Genomic DNA, 25,656 nt, shown 5'->3' with positions numbered 1-25,656 from the left:
CAACAATGAGTGAAAGCAAAGCTGCATTTGCTGAGAGAGCAATTCAATCTTTAAAACATATAATATATCGTTACATTGAAGATCATGCTTAAAAATTTATCCCCAAATTGCAGCAATTTGTTTCTACATTGAGCTGCCCCAAAAATCGATCAATTGGAAAATCTCCCAGAGATGGGAAAAACAGTGATTTTTTATCAATATTGTATAACAAATCATTCAAGAAATATACTAAACCAAAATTCAAAATTGGTGATAGAGTTAGAATTTCGAAAAATGATATTCCGTTCCGAAAAGGATACAAGCCACAGTTTACAGATGAAATTTTTGAAATTTCGACAATATCTACAAAAAAACCTCCAACATACATCATCAAAGATCTCGAAAAAGAAAAAATTCTGGGAAAATTTTATGAAAAAGAGCTGAGAAAATGTTCAGATTAGTGGTAAGTCATTTTTTAAATTGAGTTTCTATCGATCAGTTGTCATGGATTCTTTTACTACTGAGCTAGTTTCTAATGCTTCTTTTAATTGTTATCCGAATAACAGTCTTAGTTCCTTTATAAATTTTCTACCGGAACAAATACATCTAAAAGGAGAATGGGAGGTTGCTATTTCAGAATTATCGTACCCTTCTTTGTACCAAAACGTTACAGAGGGAAAGTTTACTTTCGTAGATGGACGAGAAAGTCCTGAGGAAAAAAGAAAGATTCAACCGATGCATGTTGAACCTGGATTGTATCCAAGTATTGTTGATATAGTTGTAGCCATGAATGACAAAGTTCGAAAACGTATAGGCGCACAAAAATATGAATAAAACGGAATTTATGTATCAGTAGATAAGATTACACAAAAGTTGCCATTCAGTTACCTGAGGATCAATCAGTGTTTATAATTCAAAGTGCTGATTTGAGTCACATTTTTGGTTGTGATTTAGAACAAAATCAGACAGGTGTTATAATGAAAGGAAAAAGACCACATTATCCTCAGTATTCTTACGATATTATAAGAATACATTCCTTAATGATTTATAGTGATATTATAGAATATAATATAGTAGGCGATACAAAAACTCCATTACTGCGTTGTATTCTTTTCATTTCCAAAGTAAAAAATGGAGAGATAATATCTACAGGACAGTACATGAACTATCAATCCTTCACAAATCTACAATTTAAAAATTTATTAAAAAACTCTTTCCACAGCATAAAAATAGAACTAAGGGATACTACAGGTGAAAAAATTCCTTTTGTGTCCGTAGGAATTACACGAGTTGTCCTCTTGTTTTGCAAGATTTTGGATAATCATTTTTGATTTATACTTCATACGAAATGGTTGCTCAAAGTTCAGCTAATTTTCCTATTTTTGGTGGACATGCAAGGCAGCGTGGAAGAGGTTTTGGTGCTCTTGCACAAACTCATGGGAGAACTGCAATTCCCTTCATTAAAAAATATATAGTCCCAGCTGCAAAAAGAATCGGAGCAGATTTATTTGAAATTGCCGCTCCAGAGATTGGAGAAGTTGTCAGTGGACGAAAAAAACTCAAAACGTTTGCAAAAGATGTTGGAACAAAAACAGTTCGAAAACAGCTGGGAGGTGGAAAAAAGAAATCCAAGCGTAGAACAAGAAGAACCATTTCACAAAAGAGTAGTTCAAAAATCAGTCGCTCTCGCAAAGACATTTTTGACAAGATAAAATGAGTGTAAATCAAAGTAGTCATTTTCGGTACGGAGCGTTTACAAATTCTTCTTTGGAGATTTTTGATAAAGTCCCAGTTTTGGGAAACAATTATGTCATCTTACACACAAGAAGTATTCCCCAGTACTTCTCTGGATGAAAGCAGTATTGAGTTTGAATTTGAAACGGATCGTAATCTCTACTTGGATATGCGTGATACCCATCTTAGCTTAAAGCTTCAACTATTCAAAGGAAGGTTGTTTGATGCTTTCAAAAAAGAAAAAGCAGAACATAAAGCAAAATCGGAGGAAGATTCAGATGAGGAACCACAAACTTACTTAACTTATGTAAACAATCTACTACATTCTCTATTCTCCAACTGTGAAGTTTATTTTAACAATACAATGATTTACAATGCCAATGGGTTATATCCTCATAAGGCACAGATATCGAACGAATTCAACTCGTCAGCAGTGAGTAATAAAGGAATTCTTGTTTGTCATGGATACAGTTTTGAAGAAAATCCTGATGCATTTGATATGTATCCATTCACTGGTAGAGCAAATTCTTTGGGAACAGGGATAACTTTTTCACTCTATGGGAGGCTCGCCATTGATTGGTTTACTTGCGAAAAACGGTTGCTACCAAATACCAATGTTCGAATTAAACTTATTCGAGCTAGACCTAATTTTTACATGTTATCTGATAATCCAAATGTCAGTCTGAAAATAGTTGATTGTTCACTGTTTACAAGAAGAATTTTAGTAGCTGAACCTAATCATCAATATTTGCAATGGAATCTGGAAAGGGAACCTGCTCATTACAATTACATGGAAACTATAGCAAGAACCTTTATCATTCCATCTCGTCAAAACCAGTTTATTCAGGAAAATGTTTTCAATAATGCCCCAATCAGAAGGATAGCTGTTGCAATGAATACAAATTTGGCTGTTGCGGGATCTTTTTATAAAAATCCTTTCAATTATCAACAACTTCATTTGAGAGAGCTTAGAATTATTCGGGGTGGAAGAGCAATTATTTCATTAGATACAACTTCTCCTTGTCGACCCTATGTTACAACAATGAAAGCAATGCAGTTTAACGAAGATTTTCCAGCTCTTCCTATGGAAGAATTTCAAAATCACTGTATTCTAGTTTTCGACTTGACTTCACTACAGGATGCCGCTGAACACTTGCATTATCCAGAACTTAGTGGAGAAAGCTTGAGATTAGAAATGTTTTTCCAATTTCCCTTGGAGCATGTAACGGAAGTGATAGTCTTGGGAGAAAGACTATCAAATATTCAAATTGACAAATTCGGAACAGTCGCTAAAAATGTTTAATTGTTTTGAGTTTTCAGGTTCCTATAAAAATATTGTAACTTTTTTGGGACTTTTCTTTGTTACTATCTCTGCACTATCTATATTGTTTTTCTTCAGACCTAAAGCTCCAGAAAAAATAGAGAAGGAATGCTGTTTAGTTGAAAACCCGAGACACTTCTTCAACCTAGACTGTAAGACAGTATTCAATAAACTTTGCCTACTATATAAGGCTTGTGTATGGGACTTTGTTGATTCAATTCCTAAATGTGTGTAAGTCATTATTCTTCCTTTTTTTAACCTAAAGTACACTATCAAACTATCAATTTCATTTTTAGCTGTAAATCAGCCTACAATTGCAAAGATGGATAACATTCCACTTTTGCAAATTATTGAAAGAATTCCAGAGCTCAGGTTCAAGTACATGGGATCATACCCTTCTGATACAGTACCTCAACTAACAAAATACTCTTTTGCAATTATTAACTCAGCCCCAAGCAATGATAGAGGAGAACACTGGATTATGATTGCTAGAATGAATAAAAGCTACTACTTTGCTGATTCTTTGGGAAGAAAGAGATCAACTTACCCTTTTTTGACAAAAAAGTTTCGACGAATGGTTCCTCGAAAGCTACAAAAAACTGATAATTTGTGTAGTTTTTACGCAATTTATTCAGCATTTCTCCTTTTTAAATTCTTCCAGAAGAACTTGAATAATGTTCATGATGTGTATGTTTTGAATTTCATCAGTAGTTTTTTGTAAAAGTGAATTTTTTATTTGTAAGTGTAAATTTTTGCAGTAATTTTACTGTACGATGTAGTGAATTGTTTGATTATTTATGTAATTTAACTTTTTAAATTCCTTAAATTTTTTACGAAAAGCATCTTAGCAACTAACCCTTTGATGAAATACGGAGAAGGATGATGGAATATGGATGTTGTAGTCCCCCAATTGAAAGAACTAACGATAGAGTAGATAAATTTACGAAAATTGTAACCAATTTCTAGTAAATTGTATAATTTTCTTAAAAGTTTACTCTGAGAAAGATGGAAAATTATTACACAAAAATATCAGAACCAAAAAAAAATTGATACTATGTTTTTCTCAGTGTAAATTTTTACCGTGGCTGACCAATTGATAAATTTGGATGATAATTTTTTGGAAAATTTGGAAATTTCAAATAATGTTTTTGGAAAATTTGGAAATTTCAAAGAATTTTTTAAAGATTAAAGACAAAGTGATAAAAGAGAACTGAAATGAATCGTAGCAAGAAATATGACAGAATAAATAAACCAGTTGAGGTAAAAATATGTTAGATAACTATGTGAAAAAAGATAAAATAAGTCATAAAATTAACAAGTGTAATGAACCTGTCATCCGTTCTCCAGATAACCTGCGGAAAAAAGATTAAGTAGGATATAAAAGTAATCAACCGTGAGGAGCTGTCAAGATTCCCCTGATATCCCGTGGAGCGGAATAACTAACCTGTCAAAGATAATCCCTTCTTGACAATTTTCCCCAGATAACCTGAGGGAAAATAAATAACATGAAATAAGAATTTAAGATTCTTTCGAGAAAAAAAAAATATTCCGTGATATATTAGTTTATGATCCCATACTCTAAATCGAAACTATATTTTCGTCGAAACTTACCACCTGAAACTTACCATTCAAAAAAATTTTTTCAATTTTTAATAAAAAATTGTTTTTTCAAGATAAAAATGTATTTGCAAGTAAAACTTTAAAAATTTTCCAAAAATTTTCTGAAACTTACCTTCTGAAATTTACCATACCGAATTTTTGTAAGACATGATAGTCCTAACATATCACAAATCGTAGAAGTTAGCTAAGAAACGCAAGTATTGGCAAAATCGAGCTCAAAAAAATTGGGCGCCAAAAATTTTTCTGAAAGTTACCATCTGAAACCTACCATCTTAATACATGGGAAACCTATTCCCTACCTTAATACAGTGTAGACTCTATACCCAATCTTAATACATAGCTGGGAGACCGGATGTTCTATTCCCTATCTTAATACATGGGGGTCTCCCACCACCCCCCACTCTTGCTCACTCATATACTACTAACAGTACATAAAACTAAGTTAATATTGTTCTTCTCGCAGAAGTTTCTAAAATCGAAAGAAGTGAAACATGACCCATGGTCGGCTCTAATAGATTTTTGAAATCCGTGAAGGTGGCAATAATCTGTCATGAAAGATAAAATTGAATTAGCCGAGGTGTTGTTCATTACTTTTGCTGACGGGAACTTTGAGAAGCGGTCGATGAATAGCAAAAGATATTTCGAGTTACCCTAATTTTTGTCCAATGGACCCGCAAAGTCTAAATCTACTTCTTCGTTTGGTTCGGTCAGAATCGGTAATTTCTCCGTATTTTTTTGTCCCTAGTATCACTTTTAGGTTATACCGGCCTTGATACACTGGATGCAATTTGTCCCGTGATAGTAAATCTCCCGGTATAGATGTGGCCACCAAATGTTCTCTGCAAAGGATTTCATCCCGAACTGTCCTGGGTGTGTTTCATGCAGTAATGACAGGAATGGCGACCTTAGAGCTGCTCGTATTATCAATTTGTTATCGTTAAAAAACAATCCTTCTTTAACGTGAATGTCTCTCTGAAAGTTCTTTTGGTAGGCTCCGAATTTATCCAGTGGTCTGCCTTCCTCTACTGCCTTCTTCACCTCCTTTAGGACTTTGTCTCTTCCGACATCAGTTTTATTAGCTTGTTTGAGCAATGATCTGTAAGGGATAGCGGAATGTCTGGTAACTTGAGATCTCCCTTATATTTGGCTAGTAGTTTCTTGTGTAAATCTGACATTGTATCGTTATTAAAGTTCAACGAAATTCCTTTATTTTCTGCCCTGAGGGAAAATTTTAGCAAGTTAACTGATGTAATGATTTCTTGTGACTGTTTTCTTTTTGATCTGAACGACTGATTAATTGAAAGTATTAACTGGGCAAGAAAAAATAAAAAGATTTTATCTGATAAATCAAAATAATTGAAATCAAACTTTGATAAATTTAGTGGAACGCAACCGCTTGTACAAGACTCTGAACGTGAGTGATTGGAATTACAAATTATAACTGTGCTGTTTACGTAGTTCAGAATATTCGAGAAGAACGTTCGTTGGATGCTAAGCGATACTTCTTTCTTTCCGCCCATTGGATTATTACAATCCAAGTTACTGATCGTGTTTACATCCACTGGATTATACAATTCGTTCTTTTTACAATTATTCTTTTTACAATCACTATTTACAGAGAGGTTTTCTACAATCTTTTGTACTGTAGCCACTACAAATTCGCTATAATAGTGGGAGGTTGGGGGTGCTTTTCCTGAAGGTAATCTCGACAATAAATCTGTAAATCCCTTTTCTTTTCCCGTTATGTGTTTGATCTTAAAATTAAATGGTAAAAGTCGGTTTACCCAACGGGTTATTCTGCTGTGCATAGTTTTGTTACTCTCATTTGCATTTAGTGCTGAAAGCAATGCCTTATGGTCCGTTACGATTTCGAAGTCATTACCATTCAAGTAATTTTTAAAATGCTCCATCGCCCAGACTTCTCCCAACAATTCAAGTTCATTAGTCGAATATTTACTTTTGTGATTATTTAAAAATCGGGATGCAAATGTATTGTTAACCAATTCTCCCCATCCCATTGTTCTAGGGTGGCTCCCAGACTGCTATGAGAAGCGTCTGTCTTAAGTCTTGACATCCTTTTTATGTCAAAATGGTTGTTCTCTGTGATGTTAACTATCTGTTGTTTTAGTTCTTCAAACGCCTTCGTATGCTAGTCGTTCCATTGGTACACTGATTTCTTTACGAGAAGTGGTCGTAAGGGGGAACTTAGAGATGACAAGTTCGGGACGAATTTCATATACTGATTGATTGATCCAAGGAATGACCTTAGTTCGGAAATGTTTTTGGGATTTGGTAGGCTTTTCATCGAACCTGATTTTCCCACCAGTGGTTTTACGCCCGAATTCGATATCTTGAAACCCAGCCATTCTATTTCTACTTGGAAAAATGCACTTTTCTCCAATTTTACCGCCATATTCTTGTTGTCCAAAATGTTTAAAATTTTTGATAATATCGCTTTCTGTTTATTTAATGATCCTTTCGAAGCTACTAAAATGTCGTCTGTATAACAATTAGTAAAAGGAATGTCTTTTAATAAAAAATCTATCACCCTCTAGAATTCGTTTGGCATATCGCCCAGTCCGTAAAATCCCGTTAAAAACCTATACGTCCCGGTGGTTTCGCCCCCCACAATACTAAAGTTACACTGTTTGCTGGTGTCTGTACATAATTGAAGTTGACTGTACGCATTTTTTAGATCTAGCTTACTAAACCAAACTTCTCCTGACTCTTTACTTGACAGTTGGAGCGCTATGTTGTCTATCAGTTCATGTATGTTTGGCATTTGATATTTGTTCTTGAATATCTGGTTATTTAATAGTTTCGAGTCTAATGCCAACTTGATGCTACCGTCTTCTTTTCTTGTAATCACTATTGGACTTATGAAACAATCTTCACCGCATTTGTTTAGCTTCACAATATGCCCCTCTTTTTCCATTCTATTTATTTCCAACTTTAAGTTATCTAGTAAATGCAGGGGAACTCTTCTACCTTTTCTTTGGATAGGTTTGAATGGAGAGTGAAAATGTGTAATTTTTCTGTCCAATGGTTTTTCCCAACTCTGTTCCCAAATCCTTTGTACTTATGATACAGAGTAAGGATTGTGTCTGAATTACTGTTTAACTTACACAACTCTGGGCGTGATATGTTCTTGACGGGTAGTGGAGGCTGTCGTTGAGCTATCTTGATTCCAATTCTCGGTAGGTTGTCGTTTCCCAGGATGTTCCTCTCATGTCCAGAAGTGATAAAAAATGGGGTTTCGTCCGCGATCCATCCATTGGATTGTAATCTTACTATCACTTTCCCGATGATGTTGATTGTGTGGTTGGTAAGCCCGCAGTATAGTTCCCTAGTCTTCTTCTCTACCGGGTGTATTTTCAATTGTGGACTTCTCAACTTCAATTCGTGTAGGACGTTTTGCTTCAGGAAGCTCACTGGGCTTGCAGAATCCACTGGAATGTTCAAGTTAACTATCTCATCGTCTCCCAGTCCGATGTTGACTAATTTCTTGGTTTCCAAGCCATTGGTATCGTATATTGTTCTGATGTTAAGAACAGAATAGTTATCGTTGTCGCTTGTCCCCTCTTCGGTCCACGCGTTGATCACTCCGCAAAAATTCTCGTTGCTTCTTGCTTGAAGGTTTTCTTGGGAATATGAACAACTCTGACTGTTTACAGATTCATCTACAGTATTTACAGCGGGTTTTGTTCCTTTCGATTTACATAGTCTTCCAAAATGTCCTTTATATTTACAGATATTACAATCAATTTCTTTCGCCGGACACACATTCAGATGACCCTCGGTAAACGCATAACCTCATTTCATACAAGTATTTGATCTTTCAATGTTCAGGCTTGGTTCTTTTTTACATTATTAAATTTTTTGTACACTCTACCGCTACTTCCTGTCGTGTTGAATGATCTAGTCATATTTGTTAGTTTTAGGTGGATATAGTAGCCTTTTTCGTCGATGATCGCTTGGTTGAGTGCATCCATTGGATTGAGGGTTTCCGAGAGTAGTCTTTCGACGCCTTACCTCTTGCAGTCATAGTGAACAAACAGTTTTTCTGTGTACATGGCGGACTGTCTCCGAGGATTAAAAAAGTGGCTGAGATACACAAAGATGACAGATTTAAGGAACCCATCAGAAAAGGTAAGTTTGCTCTTCCAGAAGGTTTAAATTATGGTTCGCCTTCCCTCCGGTTAATTGTCTTCCTGAACCAGTTACCTCTTTGGCTGAACGGGTTTGACAGTGGGGCTCGCTGGAGGTTTCTGTCTGTTTTATCCGAAGGGTCGCTCTCAAACCCTCTATTGTCCGATGCTATGTTTTCCATATAGCCATCCTCAAACGCGTCGTCTGCTCCCCAGTCTTGTGCTCTATCGACACAATATAAAATTAATTTAATATTGTTCTCCTCTCAGAAGTTTCTAAAATCGAAAGAAGTAAAACATGACCCATGGTCGGCTCTAATAGACTTTGGAAATCCGTGAAGGTGGCTATAATCTGTCATGAAAGATAAAATTGAAGAAGCCGAGGTGTTGTTCACTACTTCTGCTGACGGGAACTTTGAGAAGCGGTCGATGCATAGAAAAAGATATTTCGAGTTACCCCAATTTTTGTCCAATGGACCCGCAAAGTCTAAATCTATTTCTTCGTTTGGTTCGGTCAGAATCGGTAATTTCTCCGTATTATTTGTCCCTAGTATCAGTTTTAGGTTCTTACCGGCCTTGATGCACTGGATGCAATTTTTCCCGTGATAGTAAATCTCCCGGTGTAGATGTGGCCACCAAATGTTCTCTGCCAAAGATTTCATCCCGAACTGTCCTGGGTGTGTTTCATGCAGTAATGACAGGAATGGCGACCTTAGAGCTGCTGGTACTATCAATTTGTTATCGTTAAATAACAATCCTTCTTTAACGTGAATGTCTCTCTGAAAGTTCTTTTGGTAGGCGCCGAATTTATCCAGTGGTCTGCCTTCCTCTACTGCCTTCTTCACCTCCTTTAGGATTTTGTCTTCGTCCGACATCAGTTTTATTAGCTTGTTTGAGCAATGATCTGTAAGGGATAGCGGAATGTCTGGTAATATGAGATCTCCCTTGTATTTGGCCAGTAGTTTCTTGTGTAAATCTGACATTGTATTGTTATTGAAGTTCAACGAAATTCCTTTATTTTCTGCCCTGAGGGAAAATTTTAGCAAGTTAACCGATGTAATGATTTCTTGTAACTGTTTTTTTTTTGATCTGAACGACTGATTAATTGAAAGTATTGACTGGGCAAGAAAAAATAAAAAGATTTTATCTGATAAATCAAAATAATTGAAATCAAACTTTGATAAATTTAGTGGAACGCAACCGCTTGTACAAGACTCTGAACGTGAGTGATTGGAATTACAAATTATAACTGTGCTGTTTACGTAGTTCAGAATATTCGAGAAGAACGACCGTTGGATGCTAAGCGATACTTCTTTCTTTCCGCCCATTGGATTATTACAATCCAAGATACTGATCGTGTTTATATCCACTGGATTATACAATTCGTTCTTTTTACAATTATTCTTTTTACAATCACTATTTACAGAGAGGTTTTCTACAATCTTTTGTACTGTAGCCACTACAAATTCGCTATAATAGTGAGAGGTTGTGAGAGCTTTTACTGAAGGTAATCCGACAATAAATCTGTAAATCCCATTTCTTTTCCCGGTATGTGTTTGATCTTGAAATTAAATAGTAAAAGTCGGTTTACCCAACGGGTTAGTGTGTTGTGCATAGTTTTGTTACTCTCATTTGCATTTAGTGCTGAAAGCAATGCCTTATGGTCCGTTACGATTTCGAAGTCAGCGCCATACAAGTAATTTTTAAAATGCTCCGTCGCCCAGACTTCTCCCAACAATTAAAGTTCATTAGTCGAATATTTACTTTCATGATTATTTAAAAATCGGGAAGCAAATGCTATATTAACCAATTCTCCCCATCATATTTTTCTAGGGTGGCTCCCAGACTGCTATGAGAAATGTATGTCTTAAGTCTTGACATCCTTTTTATGTCAAAATTGTTGTTCTCTGTGATGTTAACAACTGATGTTTTAGTTCTTCAAACGCCTTCGTATGCTCGTCGTTCCATTGGTACACTGATTTCTTTACGAGAAGTGGTCGTAAGGGGGAACTTAGAGATGACAAGTTCGGGACGAATTTCATATACTGATTGATTGATCCAAGGAATGACCTTAGTTCGGAAATGTTTTTGGGATTTGGTAGGCTTTTCATCGAACCTGATTTTCCCACCAGTGGTTTTACGCCCGAATTCGATATCTTGAAACCCAGCCATTCTATTTCTACTTGGAAAAATGCACTTTTCTCCAATTTTACCGCCATATTCTTGTTGTCCAAAATGTTTAAAATTTTTGATAATATCGCTTTCTGTTTATTTAATGATCCTTTCGAAGCTACTAAAATGTCGTCTGTATAACAATTAGTAAAAGGAATGTCTTTTAATAAAAAATCTATCACCCTCTAGAATTCGTTTGGCATATCGCCCAGTCCGTAAAATCCCGTTAAAAACCTATACGTCCCGGTGGTTTCGCCCCCCCCACAATACTAAAGTTACACTGTTTGCTGGTGTCTGTACATAATTGAAGTTGACTGTACGCATTTTTTAGATCTAGCTTACTAAACCAAACTTCTCCTGACTCTTTACTTGACAGTTGGAGCGCTATGTTGTCTATCAGTTCATGTATGTTTGGCATTTGATATTTTTTCTTGAATATCTGGTTATTTAATAGTTTCGAGTCTAATGCCAACTTGATGCTACCATCTTCTTTTCTTGTAATCACTATTGGACTTATGAAACAATCTTCACCGCATTTGCTTAGCTTCACAATATGCCCCTCTTTTTCCATTCTATTTAGTTCCATCTTTAAGCTATCTAGTAAATGCAGGGGAACTCTTCTACCTTTTCTTTGGATAGATTTGAATGGAGAGTGAAAATGTGTAATTTTTCTGTCCAATGGTTTTTCCCAACTCTGTTCCCAAATCCTTTGTACTTATGATACAGAGTAAGGATTGTGTCTGAATTACTGTTTAACTTACACAACTCTGGGCGTGATATGTTGTTGACGGGTAGTGGAGGCTGTCGTTGAGCTATCTTGATTCCAATTCTCGGTAGGTTGTCGTTTCCCAGGATGTTCCTCTCATGTCCAGAAGTGATAAAAAATGGGGTTTCGTCCGCGATCCATCCATTGGATTGTAATCTTACTATCACTTTCCCGATGATGTTGATTGTGTGGTTGGTAAGCCCGCAGTATAGTTCCCTAGTCTTCTTCTCTACCGGGTGTATTTTCAATTGTGGATTTCTCAACTTCAATTCGTGTAGGACGTTTTGCTTCAGGAAGCTCACTGGGCTTGCAGAATCCACTGGAATGTTCAAGTTAACTATCTCATCGTCTCCCAGTCCGATGTTGACTAATTTCTTGGTTTCCAAGCCATTGGTATCGTATATTTTTCTGATGTTAAGAACAGAATAGTTATCGTTGTCGCTTGTCCCCTCTTCGGTCCACGCGTTGATCACTCCGCAAAAATTCTCGTTGCTTCTTGCTTGAAGGTTTTCTTGGGAATATGAACAACTCTGACTGTTTACAGATTCATCTACAGTATTTACAGCGGGTTTTGTTCCTTTCGATTTACATAGTCTTCCAAAATGTCCTTTATATTTACAGATATTACAATCAATTTCTTTCGCCGGACACACATTCAGATGACCCTCGGTAAACGCATAACCTCATTTCATACAAGTATTTGATCTTTCAATGTTCAGGCTTGGTTCTTTTTTACATTATTAAATTTTTTGTACACTCTACCGCTACTTCCTGTCGTGTTGAATGATCTAGTCATATTTGTTAGTTTTAGGTGGATATAGTAGCCTTTTTCGTCGATGATCGCTTGGTTGAGTGCATCCATTGGATTGAGGGTTTCCGAGAGTAGTCTTTCGATGCCTTACCTCTTGCAGTCATAGTGAACAAACAGTTTTTCTGTGTACATGGCGGACTGTCTCCGAGGATTAAAAAAGTGGCTGAGATACACAAAGATGACATATTTAAGGAACCCATCAGAAAAGGTAAGTTTGCTCTTCCAGAAGGTTTAAATTATGGTTCGCCTTCCCTCCGGTTAATTGTCTTCCTGAACCAGTTACCTCTTTGGCTGAACGGGTTTGACAGTGGGGCTCGCTGGAGGTTTCTGTCTGTTTTATCCGAAGGGTCGCTCTCAAACCCTCTATTGTCCGATGCTATGTTTTCCATATAGCCATCCTCAAACGCGTCGTCTGCTCCCCAGTCTTGTGCTCTAACCTTTGATAGTATTGACTTCCCCTTATCTAAACTAATCGTGTGAGAGACCCGAGATTTCCAAAACGTGTTGGGGGATCTATTAAAATGTCTTACAAAATGAGAGCATCCAATGGATGATTGTTTCGTCGAACGAATATTCCAAATGATTTTTATCAATAGACGTATTTGAAGATGGTTTTGGTTCGTTAAATGACATTGCCAGAAGTTTAGCTTTAACAGTGCAAATGAGTCGTTCTACTACTCTGTTGGATCTGTGATCACCGACACAACATAAAATTAATTTAATATTGTTCTCCTCTCAGAAGTTTCTAAAATCGAAAGAAGTAAAACATGACCCATGGTCGGCTCTAATAGACTTTTGAAATCCGTGAAGGTGGCAATAATCTGTCATGAAAGATAAAATTAAAGAAGCCGAGGTGTTGTTCACTACTTCTGCTGACGGGAACTTTGAGAAGCGGTCGATGCATAGAAAAAGATATTTCGAGTTACCCCAATTTTTGTCCAATGGACCCGCAAAGTCTAAATCTATTTCTTCGTTTGGTTCGGTCAGAATCGGTAATTTCTCCGTATTATTTGTCCCTAGTATCAGTTTTAGGTTCTTACCGGCCTTGATGCACTGGATGCAATTTTTCCCGTGATAGTAAATCTCCCGGTGTAGATGTGGCCACCAAATGTTCTCTGCCAAAGATTTCATCCCGAACTGTCCTGGGTGTGTTTCATGCAGTAATGACAGGAATGGCGACCTTAGAGCTGCTGGTACTATCAATTTGTTATCGTTAAATAACAATCCTTCTTTAACGTGAATGTCTCTCTGAAAGTTCTGTTGGTAGGCTCCGAATTTATCCAGTGGTCTGCCTTCCTCTACTGCCTTCTTCACCTCCTTTAGGATTTTGTCTTCGTCCGACATCAGTTTTATTAGCTTGTTTGAGCAATGATCTGTAAGGGATAGCGGAATGTCTGGTAATATGAGATCTCCCTTGTATTTGGCCAGTAGTTTCTTGTGTAAATCTGACATTGTATTGTTATTGAAGTTCAACGAAATTCCTTTATTTTCTGCCCTGAGGGGAAATTTTAGCAAGTTAACCGATGTAATGATTTCTTGTAACTGTTTTTTTTTTATCTGAACGACTGATTAATTGAAAGTATTGACTGGGCAAGAAAAAATAAAAAGATTTTAACTGATAAATCAAAATAATTGAAATCAAACTTTGATAAATTTAGTGGAACGCAACCGCTTGTACAAGACTCTGAACGTGAGTGATTGGAATTACAAATTATAACTGTGCTGTTTACGTAGTTCAGAATATTCGAGAAGAACGACCGTTGGATGCTAAGCGATACTTCTTTCTTTCCGCCCATTGGATTATTACAATCCAAGATACTGATCGTGTTTATATCCACTGGATTATACAATTCGTTCTTTTTACAATTATTCTTTTTACAATCACTATTTACAGAGAGGTTTTCTACAATCTTTTGTACTGTAGCCACTACAAATTCGCTATAATAGTGAGAGGTTGGGAGAGCTTTTACTGAAGGTAATCCGACAATAAATCTGTAAATCCCATTTCTTTTCCCGGTATGTGTTTGATCTTGAAATTAAATAGTAAAAGTCGGTTTACCCAACGGGTTAGTGTGTTGTGCATAGTTTTGTTACTCTCATTTGCATTTAGTGCTGAAAGCAATGCCTTATGGTCCGTTACGATTTCGAAGTCAGCGCCATACAAGTAATTTTTAAAATGCTCCGTCGCCCAGACTTCTCCCAACAATTCAAGTTCATTAGTCGAATATTTACTTTCATGATTATTTAAAAATCGGGAAGCAAATGCTATACTAACCAATTCTCCCCATCATATTTTTCTAGGGTGGCTCCCAGACTGCTATGAGAAATGTATGTCTTAAGTCTTGACATCCTTTTTATGTCAAAATTGTTGTTCTCTGTGATGTTAACAACTGATGTTTTAGTTCTTCAAACGCCTTCGTATGCTCGTCGTTCCATTGGTACACTGATTTCTTTACGAGAAGTGGTCGTAACGGGGAACTTAGAGATGACAAGTTCGGGACGAATTTCTCATACTGATTGATTGATCCAAAGAATGACCTTAGTTCGGAAAAGTTTTTGGGATTTGTTAGGCTTTTTATCGAATTTGATTTTCCCACCAGTGGTTTTATGCCCAAATTCGATATCTTGAAACCCAGCCACTCTATTTTTTTTTGGAAAAATGCACATTTCTCCCATTTTACCGCCATATTCTTGTTGTCCAAAATGTTTAAAATTTTTGATAATATCGCTTTGCGTTCATTTATTGATCCTTTCGAAGCTATTAAAATGTCGTTTATATAACAATTAGTAAAAGGAATGTCTTTTAATAAAGAATCCATCACCCTCTGGAATTCGTTTGGCATATGGCCCAGTCCGTAAAATCCCGTTAAAAACCAATAGGTCCCGGTGGTTTCGCCCCCCACAATACTAAAGTTACATTTTTTGCTGGTGTCTGTACATAATTGAAGTTGACTGTACGCATTTTTTAGATCTAGCTTACTAAACCAAACTTCTCCTGACTCTTTACTTGACAGTTGGAGCGCTATGTTGTCTATCAGTTCATGTATGTTTGGCATTTGATATTTGTTCTTGAATATCTGGTTACTTAATAGTTTCGAGTCTAATGCCAACTTGATGCTACCGTCTTTTTTTCTTGTAATCACTATTAGACTTTTGAAACAATCTTCATCGCATTTGTTTAGCTTCACAATATGCCCCTCTTTTTCCATTCTATTTAGTTCCATCTTTACGTTATCTAGTAAATGCAGGGGAACTCTTCTCCCTTTGCTTTGGATAGGTTTGAATGGAGAGTCAAAATGTGTAATTTTTCTGTCCAATGGTATTTTCCCAACTCTGTTAAATAATCCTTTGTACTTATGATACAGATTAAGGATTGTATCTGAATTACTGTTTAACTTACACAACTCTGGGCGTGATATGTTGTTGACGGGTAGTGGAGGCTGTCGTTGAGCTATCTTGATTCCAATTCTCGGTAGGTTGTCGTTTCCCATGATGTTCCTCTCATGTCCAGAAGTGATAAAAAATGGGGTTTCGTCCGCGATCCATCCATTGGATTGTAATCTTACTATCACTTTCCCGATGATGTTGATTGTGTGGTTGGTAAGCCCGCAGTATAGTTCCCTAGTCTTCTTCTCTACCGGGTGTATTTTCAATTGTGGATTTCTCAACTTCAATTCGTGTAGGACGTTTTGCTTCAGGAAGCTCACTGGGCTTGCAGAATCCACTGGAATGTTCAAGTTAACTATCTCATCGTCTCCCAGTCCGATGTTGACTAATTTCTTGGTTTCCAAGCCATTGGTATCGTATATTGTTCTGATGTTAAGAACAGAATAGTCATCGTTGTCGCTTATCCCCTCTTTGGTCCACGCGTTGATCAAACCGCAAATTTTCTAATCGCTTCTTGCTTGAAGGTCTTCTGGGGAATATGAACAATTCTGACTATTTACAGATTCATCTACATTATTTACAGCGGGTTTTCTTCCTTTCGATTTACATAGTCTTCCAAAATGTCCTTTATATTTACAGATATTACAAACAATTTCTTTCGCCGGACACACATTCAGATGACCCTCGGTAAACGCATAACCTCATTTCATACAAGTATTTGATCTTTCAATGTTCAGGCTTGGTTCTTTTTTACATTATTAAATTTTTTGTACACTCTACCGCTACTTCCTGTCGTGTTGAATGATCTAGTCATATTTGTTAGTTTCAGGTGTTTATAGTATCCTTTTTCGTCGATGATCGATTGGTTGAGTGCATCCATTGGATTGAGGGTTTCCGAGAGTAGTCTACGTTGTAAGTCACAATTTTTCATGTTAAAAATAAATACGTCTCTAATCCACTCCTGTTCTGCATTGATTCCAATTTCACACGATCTTGCTAAATCTGATAATGCGCCAAAAAATTGTTCGTAGGATTCTCTAACCTTTTGTTACCTGCTCAATAGTTTGTATCGCTCAAACGTTATATTAGCTGGTTTGATAAAAGCCGATTCTAGCAGTTCGTAAAGTTCTTTGAATAAGATTCCTAGGACTTTTACCCTTGGACGTTTTTGGGCGAAAACTCTTTTTCCTTCCGCTCCTAGGGCCAAGTACAGAATTGATATCTTACTTTTTTGTCGGCCTCATATCTCCTCATTCCTCTGAACTTCCATTTCTCTTCTGCTAGTATTTTCTCTTCTGCGTGTTCGTAGACTCGCATTACTTCTTTATTCCTGGCCTCCCTAGCTTTCCTCTGTTGGTCAGTTTCTGACTCCTGGGCACCTTCTAGGATCGGTAACGTCGTCTCCCCTTCCACTGGTTCTTTAAGATTATCTATGTCTAGATTTTCCTTCGCAATGATAGCCAGGTGGAATTGGTCTATCCAGTTGTTCCAATGGGTGGGAGGTTCTACCGTGTGGTTCGGCTAAAAGGCGGGTATTCCCCGCAGGTTCGAATCAGTAGTTGACTGCGCCATAATAAAAGTATAGGTTTACCACTGGTAACTAAGATATCTAACTAAGATTAAAACAGAATAAAAGTAATGTGTGAATTAAAACTAACTATAGTCTAAAAAGAGCAACTAGTGACTCGAAGTCCAATAGACTTCGTTGAGTGAACATTAACTGGTACTTGATTAAACATTAAAGGTCAAGGTTACAACATACTAAAATATTAAATCACAACATTTCCCACTGCATAAAAGTTTTTATCTGCCCGCTCCTCGATGTAGCCAATATCACTCATAAACTCCATTCTCCCCTCGCTCCACCAGGGCCAAAGTTGAAACAAAAAGTAACCGCGTTTAGCACCAATGGAAATTTACAGAGAGTACAAATTACAATGGAGGTGATTATATGGTAATATATACAGGCTACCTACAAGTTTACACAGATATCTACAGTGAATGTACAAATGATATGTACAATTGGGGTTATGTGGCATTTATACAAATAAGAAAACTAACCTAAATCACTAACTAATTAAATGGGTAATCCACTGGATATAAGCTCAAGCAAATAAAAGAGCTATAATTGTACGAGTTTAAAAGTTTTTAGAATTTCAAATCGTGGCGTTAAATTTGTCATGAAAGCTATCGGCCTCCCTCCTTGCATCTGCATCAATGCCTGAGGATATGTCGCTGCCGTCCTCATCCTGAATGATCGAACCAATTTCTACCAATGGAGATGGTAAACTCGCGACATTTTCTGATCGAGAAGTGATTGTTGAGGAGGGGCCTTGTGTGGTTTCCGCCACCAGTGATGGGTGCCAAGGTATATCTTCAACTGGTGTCAAGTAATCTGAAGGGGACGCCGTTGAATAAATTGCCTGAGTCCGTGGGCTCTTTGAGTTGGAGAACGTAATTAGAGGTTCGTCATCAGAGTCTTCTACACTGATTGTCTCCGTTCCAAGCGTCACTTGGTCGATAAAACGCCTGTCTCCGTAAAATTTAGGGGGGCCTGGATTTCTTCTTGCGCGGGGTTTGATGGATCCCGGAGTTTTTGGCGTCTCCAATGTCTTCTCCGGAGAGCTGTCTAATCTGATTGGATCATCGCTTGTGCCCGTTGTCTGCGTGTTCATTAAGCCTGATAAGGTACTTCTAGGCTGATCTAAATCACTATGCAAATTAACAGTCGGTGTATTACATACAGTTTCCGCGTCCGTACCCAAGTAATTGTCAATCACTTTATCCCAAAGGTCTAACTCTAGCGATGAATCTAAGTTATTAAGCGAGGATTTTGAACCTTTTGTGTTCGGGGTGTTGGTTCTCCTCTTTTTCTCTGCCTTTCCTCCCGTTGGTTTGTAACGCGACGATGGGCCTCCTGCATTTGAATCCGGTCTCTTCGACGGAGAGTTTCTTTTTCGCTTGCCTGCTAAATCATGATTGTTAATTAGGGGGTTCGGTACTGCCGAAAAGTTACTAGGGACCGACGGTTGGGTTTTATTAAAAGCTAACTCAGACTTTCTGATCACATGTCCGTTGTCTAATGTAACCGTGTAAATCGTGTCTGACAATAGCTTTCCCCCCAATGGTTTAAAGTATGGTTCGCCTTCCCTCCGGTTAACTGTCTTCCTAAACCTCTACCTCCTTGGCTGAACGGGTTTGATAGTGGGGCTCGCTGGAGGTTTCTGTCTGTTTTATCCGAAGGGTCGCTCTCATACCCTCTATTGTCCGATGCTATGTTTTCCATATAGCCATCCTCAAACGCGTCGTCTGCTCCCCAGTCTTGTGCTCTATCCTTTGATAGTATTGACTTCCCCTTGTCTAAACTAATCGCGTGAGAGACCGGAGATTTCCAAAACGTGTTGGGGGATCTATTAAAATGTCTTGCAAAAGGAGAGCATCCAATGGATGATTGTTTCGTCAAAAGATTATTCCAAATGATTTTATCAATCGACATATTTAAAGATGGTTTTGGTTCGTGAAACGAAATTGCCAGAAGTTTAGCTTTAACAGTGTAAATGAGTCGTTCTACTACTCCGTTGGATCTGTGATCCCCAACAAAACATAAAATTAATTTGATATTGTTCTTCTCGCAGAAGTTTCTAAAATCGATAGAAGTAAAACATGACCCATGGTCGGCTCTAATAGATTTTGGAAATCCGTGAAGGTGGCAATAATCTGTCATGACAGATAAAATTGAAGAAGCCGAGGTGTTGTTCACTACTTTTGCTGACGGGAACTTTGAGAAGCGGTCGATGCATAGCAAAAGTTATTTCGAGTTACCCCAATTTTTGTCCAATGAACCCGCAAAGTCTAAATCTACTTCTTCGTTTGGTTTAGTCAGAATCGGTAATTTCTCCGTATTATTCGTCCCTAGTATCATTTTTAGGTTCTTACCGGCCTTGTTGCACTGGATGCAATTTTTCCCGTGATAGTAAATCTCCCGGTTTAGATGTGGCCACCAAATGTTCTCTGCCAAGGATTTCATCCTGAACTGTCCTGGGTGTTTTTTATGCAGTAATGACAGGAATGGCGATCTTAGAGCTGCTCGTATTATCAATTTGTTATCGTTAAATAACAATCCTTCTTTAACGTGAATGTCTCTCTGAAAGTTCTTTTGGTAGGCTCCGAATTTATCCAGTGGTCTGCCTTCCTCTACTGCCTTCTTCACCTCCTTTAGGATTTTGTCTCTTCCGACATCAGTTTTATTAGCTTGTTTGAGCAATGATCTGTAAGGGATAGCGGAGTGTCTGGTAATTTGAGATCTGCATTGTATTTGGCCAGTAGTTTCTTGTGTAAATCTGACATTGTATTGTTATTGATGTTCAACGAAATTCCTTTTTTTTCTGCCCTGAGGGAAAATTTTAGCAAGTTAACCGATGTAATGATTTCTTGTAACTGTTTTTTTTTTATCTGAACGACTGATTAATTGAAAGTATTGACTGGGCAAGAAAAAATAAAAAGATTTTATCTGATAAATCAAAATAATTGAAATCAAACTTTGATAAATTTAGTGGAACGCAACCGCTTGTACAAGACTCTGAACGTGAGTGATTGGAATTACAAATTATAACTGTGTCGTTTACGTAGTTCAGAATATTCGAGAAGAACGACCGTTGGATGCTAAGCGATAATTCTTTCTTTCCGCCCATTTGATTATTACAATCCAAGTTACTGATCGTGTTTACATCCACTGGATTATACAATTCGTTCTTTTTATAAATATTCTTTTTACAATCACTATTTACAGAGAGGTTTTCTACAATCTTTTGTACTGTAGCAACAACAAATTCGCTATCATAGTGAGAGGTTGGGAGTGCTTTTCCTGAAGGTAATCTCGACAATAAATCTGTAAATCCCATTTCTTTTCCCGGTATGTGTTTGATCTTGAAATTAAATGGTAAAAGTCGGTTTACCCAACGGGTTAGTCTGCTGTGCATAGTTTTGTTACTCTGATATGCATTTAGTGCTGAAAGCAATGCCTTATGGTCCGTTACGATTTCGAAGTCAGCACCATACAAGTAATTTTTAAAATGCTCCATCGCCCAGACTTCTCCCAACAATTCAAGTTCATTAGTCAAATATTTACTTTCATGATTATTTAAAAATCGGGATGCAAATGCTTTTGTTAACCAATTCTCCCCATCCCATTGTTCTAGGGTGGCTCCCAGACTGCTATGAGAAGCGTCTGTCTTAAGTCTTGACATCCTTTTTATGTCAAAATGGTTGTTCTCTGTGATGTTAACTATCTGTTGTTTTAGTTCTTCAAACGCCTTCGTATGCTAGTCGTTCCATTGGTACACTGATTTCTTTACGAGAAGTGGTCGGAAGGGGGAACTGATAGATGACAAGTTCGGGACGAATTTCATATACTGATTGATTGATCCAAAGAATGACCTTGGTTCGGAAATGTTTTTTAGATTTGGTAGACTTTTATCGAACCTGATTTTCCTACCAGTGGTTATACGCCCGAATTCGATATCTTGAAACCCAGCCAATCTATTTCTTTTTGGAAAAATGCACATTTCTCCCATTTTACGGCCATATTCTTGTTGTCCAAAATGTTTAAAATTTTTGATAATATCGCTTTGTGTTCATTTAATGATCCTTTCGAAGCTATTAAAATGTCGTCTATATAACAATTAGTAAAAGGAATGTCTTTTAATAAAGAAACCATCACCCTCTGGAACTCGTTTGGCATATCACCCAGTCCGTAAAATCCCGTTAAAAATCTATAGGTCCCGGTGGTTTCGCCACCCACAATACTAAAGTTACACTGTTTGCTGGTGTCTGTACATAATTGAAGTTGACTTTACGCATTCTTTAGATCTAGACTACTAAACCAAACTTCTCCTGACTCTTTACTTGACAGTTGGAGCCCTATGTTGTCTATCAGTTCATGTTTGTTTGGCATTTGATATTTGTTCTTGAATATCTGGTTATTGAATAGTTTCGAGTCTAATGCCAACTTGATGCTACCTACTTTTTTTCTTGTGGTCACTATTGGACTTATGAAACCAACTTCACAGCATTTGTTTAGCTTCACAATATGCCCATCTTTTTCGATTCTATTTAGTTCCATCTTTACGTTATCTAGTAAATGCAGGGGAACTCTTCTACCTTTGGTTTGGATAGGTTTGAATGGAGAGTGAAAATGTTTAATTTTTCTGTCCAATGGTTTTTTCCCAACTCTGTTAAATAATCCTTTGTACTTATGATACAGATTAAGGATTGTGTCTGAATTACTGTTTAACTTACACAACTCTGGGCGTGATAGTTTGTTGACGGGTAGTAGAGGCTGTCGTTGAGCTATCTCGATTCCAATTCTCGGTAGGTTGTCGTTTCCCAGGATGTTCCTCTCATGTCCAGAAGTAATAAAATTGGGGTTTCGTCCGCGATCCATCCATTGGATTGTAATCTTACTATCACTTTCCCGATGATGTTGATTGTGTCGTTGGTAAACCCGCAGTATAGTTCCCTTGTTTTCTTCTCTACTGGGTGTATTTTCAATTGTGGACTTCTCAACTTCAATTCGTGTAAGACGTTTTGCTTCAGGAAGCTCTCTGGGCTTGCAGAATTCACTGGAATGTTCAAATTAACTATCGCATCGTCTCCCAGTCCGATGTTGACTAATTTCTTGGTTTCCAAGCCATTGGTATCGTATATTGTTCTGATGTTAAGAACAGAGTAGTCATCGTTGTCGCTTATTTCCTCTTCGGTCCACGCGTTGATCACTCCGCAAAAATTCTCATCGCTTCTTGCTTGAAGGTCTTCTGGGGAATATGAACAACTCTGACTATTTACAGATTCATCTACAGTATTTACAGCGGTTTTTCTTCCTTTCGATTTACATAGTCTTCCAAAATGTCCTTTATATTTACAGATATTACAAACATTTTTTTTTTCGCCGGACACACATTCAGATGACCCTTGGTAAACGCATTCCCGCATTTCATACAAGTATTTGATCTTTCAATGTTCAGGCTTGGTTCCTTTTTTACATTATTAAAATTTTTGTAAACTCTACCGCTACTTCCTGTCGTGTTGAATGATCTAGTCATATTTGTTAGTTTCAGGTGTTTATAGTATCCTTTTTCGTCGATGATCGATTAGTTGAGTGCATCCATTGGATTGAGGGTTTCCGAGAGTAGTCTACGTTGTAAGTCACAATTTTTCATGTTAAAAATAAATACGTCTCTAATCCACTCCTGTTCTGCATTGATTCCAATTTCACACGATCTTGCTAAATCTGATAATGCGCCAAAAAATTGTTCGTAGGATTCTCTAACCTTTTGTTACCTGCTCAATAGTTTGTATCGCTCAAACGTTATATTAGCTGGTTTGATAAAAGCCGATTCTAGCAGTTCGTAAAGTTCTTTGAATAAGATTCCTAGGACTTTTACCCTTGGACGTTTTTGGGCGAAAACTCTTTTTCCTTCCGCTCCTAGGGCCAAGTACAGAATTGATATCTTACTTTTTTGTCGGCCTCATATCTCCTCATTCCTCTGAACTTCCATTTCTCTTCTGCTAGTATTTTCTCTTCTGCGTGTTCGTAGACTCGCATTACTTCTTTATTCCTGGCCTCCCTAGCTTTCCTCTGTTGGTCAGTTTCTGACTCCTGGGCACCTTCTAGGATCGGTAACGTCGTCTCCCCTTCCACTGGTTCTTTAAGATTATCTATGTCTAGATTTTCCTTCGCAATGATAGCCAGGTGGAATTGGTCTATCCAGTTGTTCCAATGGGTGGGAGGTTCTACCGTGTGGTTCGGCTAAAAGGCGGGTATTCCCCGCAGGTTCGAATCAGTAGTTGACTGCGCCATAATAAAAGTATAGGTTTACCACTGGTAACTAAGATATCTAACTAAGATTAAAACAGAATAAAAGTAATGTGTGAATTAAAACTAACTATAGTCTAAAAAGAGCAACTAGTGACTCGAAGTCTAATGGACTTCGTTGAGTGAACATTAACTGGTACATTATTAAACATTAAAGGTCAAGGTTACAACATACTAAAATACTAAATCACAACAGTAAGCATGCTCTTCCAGAAGCGGCTTTTTTAGTTTTTTTGCCGGTTTTGTTGATTTTTCAGTGATCAATTTGATTTGCCACGTCAACAGAACAGAAATGATCAAACATCCAAAATTTTAAAACCCAGAGATATCATTAGGAAAATTTCGGTACCAAAACGACCTTTCCTTGTGCCAAAGAGATCCATAACTCCATAAAAATTTACGAAATTACGGATCGCCCTGGCACAAGACACTGTAATTATTTTGAATCAGGGTCAACGTTACTGATGTGAATAAAATTTAGGTTTCGCACGCACGTTGCTGAACAGTAGAAAATATACAAAGAAACTTCTGAATGAACAATTTTGCACCATTGATATTAAAACTGCATTTATCTCCGTTTTTTTGTCTTAAAAATGTGTCTTTTTATAGCCCACTGTTTTTCATGTTTGTATTCAGGAGACGCCATGACAGACATGTTGTGGAGTGACCCCTCAAAAACATATGGGAAAGACAGCACTGCGGAGAACTACACGTTCAACACCTCCAGACAGATCTCCTACTTCTTCACATACAAGGCAGTCTGCGAGTTCCTCAGAGAGAACGACCTCATTTCTGTCATCAGAGGCCACGAAGCACAGGATGCAGGATACAGGCAAGGGTTCTCATTCTTTATAATTAGTCACCAGCTGAAGCAATGAGTCCAGAAGGTTATCGCGACTATTACCCTGTCTTGACTACAAATTTTGAAAGTCGATGAGTCGTTACTTGAAAATTCAATTCTTGAAATTATATGCGGGCTTAAATCCCAGTAATGTCGTTGCAAATCGAGGAGCCTAAATTGTACATCCCCAAAAAAATTAAGTGAGAGAGGTCTTAAGGAAAAATTAGAGATAACGAAAAAGTTTTTGCGAATGACCAGTTAAATAATGGTTTCTCGAATGATTGTTTTTTGATCGTTTTTTTTTAAAATCAGGAATGAGTCTTACAATGCTCCAAAAACTACAGATAGGCATTCATACATACTTAGGTATACCTGCACTTTTCGAGTTCAATTCAAATTCAGCTGCTAAAGTTTTGGCAAATTGCACTCTCCAAATACGAACGTGGACATGGCGCAAAAAACGTGAACGACTTGAGGTTTCGAATGTAGAATCTCTTTTAGATTTACTAGAGTAGTCAAAACTGTATTTATTGATCTAGTTTCTCAAATGAAGTTAATTTTTATCGAAAAAAGTCAATAATAATTCGTCTTGAAGTTTAAAGAGCATTGAGCGAATAATTTTTACTCTAAAATCGAAAGTTGAAGTTTTTTTGAAAAATTAAGTCAGTTTTTTTCCGTAGCCTTGCGTTTATTGACTCTATATAACTGTCTGTTAGCTATTTTTTCTTTTTCTGATGTATAGAAATTGGCGCTAAGTTTGACTTTACTTTTGTGTAACTAAATAAAATTGATGAAATTTTTTTATTGTCTTAAAATTTTCTCACCTAAAAATGAAAAATATTTGACCTTGAATTTTTTTTGAAAATGTAGTCCAAAAATCACCATGTTGACCAATTTTGGGATAATAAATGCAGTTACAAGGTTTCTAGTAATACATATGATAGACGGCAATTTGAACAAATCTAGCCATTCTAAATTGAAACAAGACTGCTCGTATCAGGGCA

At 37.2% G+C, this 25,656-nt stretch overlaps 1 protein-coding gene across 1 annotated transcript in view; it reads left to right on the top strand.

Moving 5' to 3' along the window:
* LOC134839788 (serine/threonine-protein phosphatase 2B catalytic subunit beta isoform-like) overlaps window positions 1–25,656 on the top strand; it is a 46,239-nt gene that overhangs the window by 19,161 nt on the left and 1,422 nt on the right. The window contains exons 5-6 of the mRNA XM_063855410.1: window positions 24,451–24,643; window positions 25,154–25,163. Coding sequence (XP_063711480.1) covers window positions 24,451–24,643; window positions 25,154–25,163 — 203 coding nt within the window. The remainder of the gene's footprint in view (window positions 1–24,450; window positions 24,644–25,153; window positions 25,164–25,656) is intronic.

This window comes from Symsagittifera roscoffensis, chromosome 2 (assembly GCF_963678635.1).
Source record: "Symsagittifera roscoffensis chromosome 2, txSymRosc1.1, whole genome shotgun sequence".
In the NCBI taxonomy this organism is placed as follows: domain Eukaryota; kingdom Metazoa; phylum Xenacoelomorpha; order Acoela; family Convolutidae; genus Symsagittifera; species Symsagittifera roscoffensis.
The sequence above is the reverse complement of the archived record's forward strand: the minus strand, read 5'-3'. Positions and strand labels throughout refer to the sequence as shown.